The following is a 10094-nucleotide window of genomic DNA, read 5'->3' as shown; positions in this document are numbered from 1 at the left end:
GTGAAAAAACAGTTTGGAGAAGAGCTGGCAGTGGTCTTTCAGCACCTTTTTCTTCAGGCTTGTTCCTGATGGAATAAGTTCATGCAGTTCTTCTTGATTGTCTCACTTTGCATAAAGTGTGGGAACTTCTTTCATGAACTGTTGAAACCGGGTTTGGCCTCCCGCATAGTTTGTATGAATCAATGCAGTAGCACTTGGGTTTTGCAATATCCTTTTTGTCTAGTGAAAACAGATCCTGGCTCTCTTCCTTTTGGTGCTTGAATGCGAATGTGTATTTCATAGCTTTAGTACAGCACTTACTGTACTACTCCTTGTGGTTACATATTTACTGTCCTGTTATACAGTTTGACTGCAGTGCAGATTCTGACTACAACTACTAGTCTTGCTTTCTTAATTTTACTATTGAAACAAGAAATAGAAAATGTGTTAGCATTAATTTTTGATTAATTATACAGGAATCACATGTTTCACTCTGGTTCATATTGTGTTATTGGTTATTGGTTAGATTAAGTAGGCCTTCAGTGACCATGATAATTTCCTTATGTCAAGCTACATGACTGTTAACACCTTTTCTTAAAAGGAGAATAAGGGGGCTGGATCAATACAAATTACGACAATATACTATCAAAGTCTTTACTGATATTTTTGCATGTAATACATACAGTACATGGTCTGTGAACCTTATTTTTGACAAGTATGCCTTCATGTGAAAAATACTGCACCTTATCAAAAGCTGTAACTTTAATGTGCTTCGACACACATTAAAGTTCGCTCTTCACTCCCCATCCTGCCTCAGTGTGTACTCAGTACTGTTTAACATTTTTAACACACCTTTTGACAGTTGAAAGTACTTTCAAGTCAGTACCCTATTCAAACAGATGGAGATACAAAATAAATGTTAATGCCAGTGGTTGAGGTGGTTCTGCCTCATTTAGTGGAATGTGGAAGTCTGGACACCATTTGGTGTTCAGGCACACCAGTTTCTTCAATGTGAAAGTGTTATTGTGTTAATTGAAGCCTGTCTCTCCACCAGTGGTGCTGGGTTTTCCAGCGTGACTTCCTAAAAACGCAGTATTTCCCCCGGGGTGGTGCTTGATGTCCAGCGTCACACAGGGTTTGATGTGCCTAACCCCAAGATTAGACCTACAGAAGACCTTACGCCTAACACAAATGATTTTTAAGTTTTTGTGATCGATTTATGAAGATTAATAGTCAAACTGACCATCATACTGTTGTAAAAAAAAAATTGTAAGCTACAACAAAATAGTGCTCACATATATTGACATTTATGGACAAGGCAGACTATCATTGGCCTCAAATAAACTCATCTCGTATGCATAATGTCCACAAGGGTTGTCCGAGTTCCGAGCTCGAAAATGTGGGAAAGGGGTTGTGTTCCTAGGCAACGTCTGACTTTCTAGTCAGAACTCAGACTCCGATAAATAATAGAACGCAGCATATATAATTTTAGGCTAGGGACTATTTTTGTACGAGGTATTCACATCTTTAGCATACAGTACGTCTAGTGATGAGAGCTGAGGTGAGTGAATCATTTCTGTGAAATGTCCACGTCCTAATACTGAACACAACATCTGTAAAGCCATTCTAATCATAAATAAGGTTTGAAGGTACATGGCTGTACTTTGGCCTGTTTCCCAGGTAACCTTTATTTAATTTTAGCATTTTGTATTTAGGTAAAAATTGTGCCGGTTTTAAATATGATAATGAAAGGCAGGCCCATAAGATCATACGGTGAACATTTTAATTTCCTGCACAGTACGTTAATATGTTAATATTAAAAATATGTACATCCTAATATTAATATACTATTGTTTTGCCACGTCTTCTCAGGTTGCTGGTCATCAATCTCCATCCAGGCATATGTTCAAGAGATTCAAGGTGTATTCTTAAAATTGGAAACAGCAGAAAAATCCCATTTGTTTATATAAGTAAACGCTCCAGAAAAGCAACAAAAGGACATTGTGGTGAAACTACTGTGTTGTTTATTATTTACACATTTTGCATTTACATTAACACATTGTTAAACACATTTTTTATGACATTGCTTGCAATAGTGGTACTGCACACACAAAGAATATCACATTCAAAGGTGTGCTGCATCAGACTGAGGTCTATCTGTCCAAGGTCTATCTAAGCTGATTAAGTCTCTTCTCCTGTCACCTGGATGATTGAGTCTTCACGTTCCAGTCAATTGTATTTATACAGCCCAGTACAAATCCCAGATTTACAACCTGTACATCACACGAGCACCTCTGTCCTTTGACCCGTGATTTGGATGAGGAAAACTCCCACAAAACATTCCTTTCCCTTGCCCTAACAGGGAATATTAGAAGAATCCTCTGGAAGAGCAACAGAGGAGGGATCCCTCTTCCAATGGTGGAAAGTACAATTTTTAGGTACTTTATTACTCCACTCCCCTGAAATAGATGTTGTGTGTACCAAAAAATTAAATTTTTATTGTGAACTGAAGTGGGCTGAAATCTGGTCGTGGGTTACCTTGTGCATAGCTCAGCCTCTCATATCTGATTTGGAGGGCACTGTGAGTTTTAAGCAGCTCACAATAGTCAGAATTAATGTTACTGTGCCTCTTCCCCAGAAGTATGTATTCCTGTTGCAGATGTTGTAGAGCCTTTGCGCTCTCATCCAGGGCAGTTTTCTGCTGGTTAAGCCTGAGCTCAGTGTCACTGACGTGTCTGTACTGATAGTTTGACTCTGCCAGCTGTTGTTCTCGAAGCCTGACGTAGCTGTTGTGAGCTTTCTGGTGAGCCAAAGCCAACTTCTGCTTCTCCTCCATTGTCTCAATCTGCTTTGTCAAAGCCTCCTTGAGCTCCACGCGGTGCTTCTCACACCTGGTCCTTTCTTTTTCAAGAGCAGAGGTGATCTGATCAACTCTTTGCTGCAACTCCAGGTTTTGTTTCTTGTCTTGTTTTAAGGCTTCTTCAAGTTCTGCCTGTCTCGCCTTGCTGTCGGACAGCTGTTCTTTGAATCCATCCACCATGAACTGGAGCTTAGTGATGGTTACGTTCTTCTCAGAGATGATATCATTATTCTTTAACATCATCTCTTCATGGCGCTCAGAAAGAGAACAGAGTTTAGATCTTGTTCTATCATATTCTGTCTCCATAACGTTGAATTTAGCTGTGACATCTGCATTTTCCATTCTCAAAGTCTGCATGTCGTACATCAGACGCTCTGAGGTCGCAGATGCTTCTCTCAGGTGGTTGCTGGGGATTGCAAGAGGTTTGACTGCAGCCTGCTTTGCTAAAACCAGCTGCTCATACCGCTTCTTCTCGTTTTTGACAAACAACTTTAAGAATTTTTCAGCAATCTGGCTCTTTTCTAAAGCCAGACTCTTCTCAGAGAGCTCCTTCTTTTGGATCTGGAACTTGTTGTATGCTGTCGAGAGGCAAACTTTCTCCTTCTTAACGGCCTTCTCAAGTTTGCCACAGGCTTCTCGAGCTTCCTGAAGATCTTTCTGATGAAGCTGCCGCTCATTTACAGCAGCCTCAAGTTCACCTTGCAGCCTTTTTTTTTCAGAAGCAAGTTGTTGGTTCTCATGAGTCAGATGGTCTAGTTCTTCCGCTTCCTTCTGCTGCTGGGAGACAGCGGCCTCATAATCCCTCCGGAGTGAACAGTTTTTTGTTTTTTCCTCTTCGAGATCTGAGGCCCACTGGTTCGCTTTCTGCTGCAGAGAGGAAACCATGTTGTCTTTGGATTCAATATTGCTTTGAAGATTCTGAACATTGAGATGTAGAGATTGAATTTGATTGTCTTTTTCCAGACTTTCATCATCCTGCTCAATGATGCGATCCTTTAGTGTCTTGATTTCAGCCCAATTCACCTTATCACGCTCTGGGATTTCTTTTTCTTGCTGACAGGAGGACGTCTCCAGATCCTTCTGGAGCTTCTCAATCACATTCTTGTCTTCTTCGAGCTCAGCGGCCATTCCAGTGATTGTGGATTTCAGCTTTGCTTTGCTCCGCTGCTGCTCTTTCTGTGACTTCTTGAGATCAGCCACCTGTGCCTTCATGTGCTCCATTTCAAAACCAAGGCGTTTTTTCTCAGCTTGCTCCTTCCTCAGAGCCTTGGCAAGAGCGTCTTTTTCTTTTCGCTCCTGCTTCAGGGCTCTTTTGAATCTAGCTTTGGCTGTTTGTGCCTTCTTCCAGGCTTCTTCAAGAGCAGCGTTGGCTCTTTTCTTCTTTTCTAGGGCTTTGCGAAGACTGGACAATTTCTCAGATCTCTCAGATCTCTCAGATTCCTCCGTCTGTAATACATTAAAACAAATAAAAAAACTGTTCGTAGTAAATGTGCAGTATTTTTTATATTAAGATGTTCACTCTAGAACAATGTGTTTAGAAACTAAATAATCAAGAGGTTTATCCACTAACATGTTTCCTTTGCATATATGCTTGTGCAGCATCCACTATTAACAAAATTGTGGGATAACAATCATGAGCAGATGTGTTTTTGTATTTTCTTTTTTACTATACAAGCATTATGTATATGCACTCCTTATGTGTTACTTTTTGCAGAACCTAACAGGTTAAGATGCGTGTGTGTGTGTGTGTGTGTGATTTTATTTCTTACCTCTGAGAAGAAAGTGTAGGAGTAGTCATCTCTATTGGAGACAGAGGGCTGATCCTGAACCTCCCTCATAATTTCTTCCTCTGCATTAACTTCCTGTATTTCCTCCTTAATCTCCTCCTCATTCTCCTCCTCGATCTCTTCCTCAATCTCCTCCTCAATCTCCTCCTCGATCTCTTCCTCAATCTCTTCCTCAATCTCCTCCTCAATCTCCTCCTCAATCTTCTCATTGATCTCTTCCTCGATCTCTTCCTCAATCTCCTCCTCAATCTCCTCCTCAATCTCTTCCTCAACCACTTCCTCAATCTCCTCCACAATCTCCTCCTCGATCTCTTCCTCGATCACTTCCTCAGTCTCCTCCTCAATCTCTTCCTCGATCACTTCCTCAGTCTCCTCCTCAATCTCCTCCTCGATCTCTTCCTCGATCACTTCCTCAATCTCCTCCTCAATCTCCTCCTCAATCTCCTCCTCGATCACTTCCTCAATCTCCTCCTCAATCTCCTCCTCAATCTCCTCCTCAATCTCCTCCTCGATCTCTTCCTCAATCTCCTCCTCAATCTCCTCAATCTCCTCCTCAATCTCCTCTTCGATGTCTTCAGCAGACATATCCTCACGGGGAGGATTACTTGAGAACCATAAAGCCATATCCTGAAGAAATGACTGCACTGTACTGATAATGTATCTTCAATCTGGCGGGGATAACACCTGGCTGCAGAGCATGTGCCAACAGAGTATCTAACTGTAGTCAACAAGTGAATTGTGACTAGCAAAGTGGAGAATCATGATGATGTGTACAGATTCTACTGACACATTCTACATTCCACTTTGGAGGGCCAGTTCACCCACATTCTAAAAAAGAGAGAGGATTCTTTGTAGTGGAGCAGATAAGTGCTATATTAAGAGAAATGGTTCACTTGTGGATACAAGCACAAAAATTGGCACAATTACTCTGTGGGTTGTGCTCTTTCCAAAAAAATTGTTAGCCATCGCAAAAAAAACCGTTGTCAGCCATGGCGGCCATTTTACTTTCCGCCATAGCAAAATTATGTATTTTGCATGATATTGCTTGAATAAAACATTGAACTGCATGAAGGATGATGTCTACACCTGTGTGTTGATGGTCAACTATTAGATAGATACCACACATAATATAAATGTAGGCCTCTGGACAGCTGTGGTGGCCCTTTTGGAGTCCGCCATTATCAAATTAAGTATTTTCCATCATATCTCTTGAACCAAACATGATAAATCACAAGAAGTGATATTTATCCCATGTTTTGATGGTCAAGAATTAAAATGAGATCATATTCAACATCATGAACTATTTATATCAATAGTTAAGTAGTTTGACAGTTGCTCTGCAAGCAGACTACAGCAGACTCATTTTTAACTTTAGTTTTTATTCTGTTCCTTTTTTACTCACAAACTCTCCACATTTAGAGAAGTTTATGTTTGGCCAGTATAAAAAGGAGAGGGTACACATTTTCGTGATTTATGCAGTATACCAGTGGACCTTTCCAGCGGTGGAGCTGTCATGTACAGCTGTACCTCCACTGTAGCTTCCATATTAATGAAAATAAATCGATACGATCAAACTAATGATTATCACTGCAGAGGCTGCTACAAACCAAACACAACTTTTTTTTATGCTTTATGCTACACTACAATTCAGACTCGAAAGGAGGCGGTGCCAGTTGCAGCGGCCGCACCTGACGAGTGTCTGTGTGGCGGTGGCGCTGCGAACCACTCAGCTGATTCATTCAGAGAATGGAGCAGTTGCTGCTTCGAATGTCATGTGTCAGGTGATTTTCACAGTACCAAAGCAAACTTCTGAGCACTGGTTCAAACGGAATTGTAGTTAATGGTGTGTAGCTTGTATCAAAGCTTTGGTGTCAGACTGCCATCACTACCTATTGGTCCTGCAAGTAGGCAGATGGTATTTACAACCGGATGAAATCAACTTTAATTATTTTCATTAAAAAGAGGATTGCTCGGTTCAGACAGGACTGATTGGGCCTTCTTAAGCACCACCATCAGTGTGGTCAGGTCATTCAGGGTTAGGGCTGTTTTGCTGCATGCCTTATCTATACCCTGTAAGGGACTGAACTGTACCAACTATAAAGAAAAGATTACGATTGATTCTAATAAACAGTGTTATCCACATTAAAAGCATGCTGTTTTTGATTAAAATGCATCCTCTGATGGGCTTAATTGCACACAACATCCAGCTGGATTTCAAAAGTTGACTTATCATTGATAAGAGGCACAACATGGAGGCCCAACAGCAAATGTTTTCTTGCAGCGTCCCTTAACTGGAAATCTGGCTATGGAAATACATTTTACATTTTTCAAATGGTTAAAGGGCCCAAGAAGAGGAAAATAAAAGGCCATAATGTATAATGTATAATTTTCCACATCCAGACAGGTGTAAAGGTGTAAAGTACAGGTGTGAATGAGATTGGCAGTTTTGTCCACTTGATCCACTGGATTGTCCTTCATCTTGAGTAATAACTTACAACCCAAGACAGAAGAGTTATATAAATGTAGATTTGAGTTCTTTATGATTGATAAAATAAGATGGTGCATCTTCTATGGGTACAGATAAAGTCTGGGGTTATCTGCCTCTGTCTAAATCAGATTTGCTTCACATCAGGTGATGCAGTGACTCGGGTATACTAGCAATCACACAGATTCCAATCCTCTAAACTGATTGTTACAATACCAAGAATAAACAGATCAGAGAAGAAAAGATCAAGGAAACAGGGACTTTCAACCTGCACAAACAGAAGTGTATTGCATGGTCCGGTGGTAATCCTCCGCAATGCTTCTGCTCTGCATTGCTGCCCTCTGCCTCATTGGTTACTCTTTTTGTGCTGCTGTCCCACCGCGCAACACTACAGGATCTGGGTCCACCAGAAACAGGCTGCTGCTCATCTCTTTTGATGGTTTTCACTGGGACTACGAGCGGGAACCATCACCTTATCGTGGTGGAGAGGTTTGTGTGTCCCTATGAACCTGAGGGCTGTGTTGTCTGGAGCTTTGTGCTCCTGGTAGGGTCTCCCAAGGCAAAGAGGTCTCAGGGGAGGGGGCAGACAAAGAATGGTTCGAAGACTTCAATGGTTGAGCAAGGAGGGGATAGAGAGACCCCGCCCGGAGGAAGCCCGGGGCCCCCGTCTGGAGCCAGGCCCAGATGGTGGGCTCGTGAGCGAGCGTCTGGTGCCGGGTTTGCCACGGAGCCCGGTCGGGCACAGCCCGAACAAGCAACGTGGCACCTCTCCCTTCAGCCCATGGGCCCACCAGCTGTGGGAGGATCCAAAGGGGCCGAGTGCGCTGCTACATGGGTGGCAGCGAAGGTCAGGGGCTTCGACGGACCAGAACCGGGCGGCAGAGGCTGGCTCTGGGGACGTGGAATGTCACCTCTCTGTGGGGGAAGGAGCCGGAACTTGTGCGGGAGGTGGAGCGCTACCGGTTAGATCTGGTGGGGCTTACCTCTACGCACAGTCTCGGTTCTGGAACCGTACTCCTGGATAGGGGTTGGACTCTGTCCTACTCCGGAGTTGCCCATGGTGTGAGGCGCCGGGCGGGTGTGGGGATACTCACAAGTCCCCGGCTGAGTGTCGCTGCGTTGGAGTTTACCCCGGTGGACGAGAGGGTCGCCTCCCTACGCCTGCGAGTGATGGGGGGGAAACTCTGACTGTTGTTTGTGCATATGCACCAAACAAGAGTTCAGAGTATTTGGCCTTCTTGGAGACCTTGAATGTAGTCCTGTATGGGGCTCCAGTAGGGGACTCCATAGTTCTGCTGGGGGACTTTAATGCACACGTGGGCAATGATGGAGATACTTGGAGAGGCGTGATTGGGAGGAACGGCCTCCCTGATCTAAACCAGAGTGGTTGTCTGTTGTTGGACTTCTGTGCTAGTCATGGATTGTCCATCACAAACACCATGTTCGAACATAGGGATGCTCATAAGTGTACTTGGTACCAGAGCACCCTAGGCCAAAGGTCAATGATCGATTTTAAATCGTTTCATCTGATCTGAGGCCGTATGTTTTGGACACTCGGGTGAAGTGAGGGGCAGAGCTGTCAACTGATCACCATCTGGTGGTGAGTTGGGTCAGGGGGTGGGGGAAGACTCTGGACAGACCTGGTAAGCCCAAACGGGTAGTGCGGGTAAACTGGGAACGTCTGGAGGAGGCCCCTGTCCGACGGACTTTCAACTCACACCTCCGGCGGAGCTTTTCGGACATCCCTGCGGAGGCTGGGGGCATTGAACCTAAGTGGACAATGTTCAAAGTTTCCATTGCTAAAGCTGCGGCGGCGAGCTGTGGTCTTAGGGTTTTAGGTGCCTCAAGGGGCGGTAACCCACAAACACCCTGGTGGACACCGGTGGTCCGGGAAGCCGTCCGACTTAAGAAGGAGTCTTTCCGGGATATGTTGTCTCGGAGGACTCCAGAGGCAGTTGCAGGGTACGGACGGGCCCGAAGGGCTGCAGCCTCTGCCGTGACAGAGGCAAAGCAGCGGGTGTGGGAGAAGTTTGGAGAAGATATGGAGAAGGACTTTCGGTCGGCACCAAGGTGCTTCTGGAAAACCGTTTGCCACCTCAGGAGGGGGAAGCGAGGAATCATCCAAGCTGTATACAGTAAGGATGGGACGTTGTTGACCTCAACTGAGGAGGTAATAGGGCGGTGGAAGGAGCACTTGGAGGAACTCCTAAATCCAGCTGACATGCCCTCTGTGGTAGAAGCAGAGCTGGAGGATGATGGGGGATTGTCGTCAATTTCCCTGGTGGAAGTCGCTGAGGTAGTCAAACAACTCCACAGCGGCAAAACCCCAGGGATTGATGAGATCCGTCCAGAAATGCTGAAGGCTCTGGGTGTGGAGGGGCTGTCTTGGTTGACACGCCTCTTCAACATTGCGTGGAAGTCTGGGAAGGTGCCTAAGGAGTGGCAGACCGGGGTGGTGGTTCCCCTCTTCAAAAAGAGGGACCAGAGGGAGCTGCTGCCCCCTCTGGTCCATAGCCGGACACCGACAGATTATCCACTCTCTGCACTATTCTCACTTTTCAACTGTTCGGGCTACTAGCGGCTTCATGTCGTTTCCAATATTGCACACTGTTACTTTAAAAAAACAAGACAATATATATAACAAAAGTTTTTATTTAGCTTTTCAAGTAGCGCGTCAAACCCTCCCAAACTTCCCGGTCTTCTTCCTCTGCACCCTGTGACAGTGTCCCCCCCGGCTCTGCCGTCCCAGATACATCCCAGTCGTTGTCATAAGCTTCTCCGTGACTCTCATAAAGATTATACGAAGTCCAGCAGGTCAGAACCAGAGATCTCACCGGTCGGACATCGCCCACCAGACGGTCTGCGGCGGCGATTTTGCAAAGCGTGAATGCTCTGGAACACAAACAGTACACAGCACACATGTTGGTGTGTAATCATGGTTGCTAAAGTTCATGTACTTTATATAGCGTATAGTAAATACTGA

The 10094-nt window shown here is 44.5% G+C and overlaps 1 protein-coding gene across 1 annotated transcript; it reads right to left on the bottom strand.

Moving 5' to 3' along the window:
- Positions 1-2238: 2238 nt before the first annotated feature.
- Positions 2239-5331, bottom strand: LOC116671512 (golgin subfamily A member 6-like protein 22). Its single transcript, XM_032502862.1, has 2 exons — positions 4609-5331; positions 2239-4285 (listed from the first exon to the last, which is right to left on the bottom strand). The coding sequence occupies exons 1-2, from the start codon at positions 5248-5250 to the stop codon at positions 2468-2470; spliced, it is 2460 nt and encodes an 819-aa protein (XP_032358753.1). The 5' UTR covers positions 5251-5331; the 3' UTR covers positions 2239-2467.
- Positions 5332-10094: the final 4763 nt, after the last annotated feature.

The sequence above is a fragment of the Etheostoma spectabile genome, chromosome 21 (assembly GCF_008692095.1).
Source record: "Etheostoma spectabile isolate EspeVRDwgs_2016 chromosome 21, UIUC_Espe_1.0, whole genome shotgun sequence".
Classification (NCBI taxonomy): Eukaryota; Metazoa; Chordata; class Actinopteri; order Perciformes; family Percidae; genus Etheostoma; species Etheostoma spectabile.
Note: the sequence above shows the minus strand (reverse complement) of the source record. Positions and strands in the feature narration are given on the sequence as shown.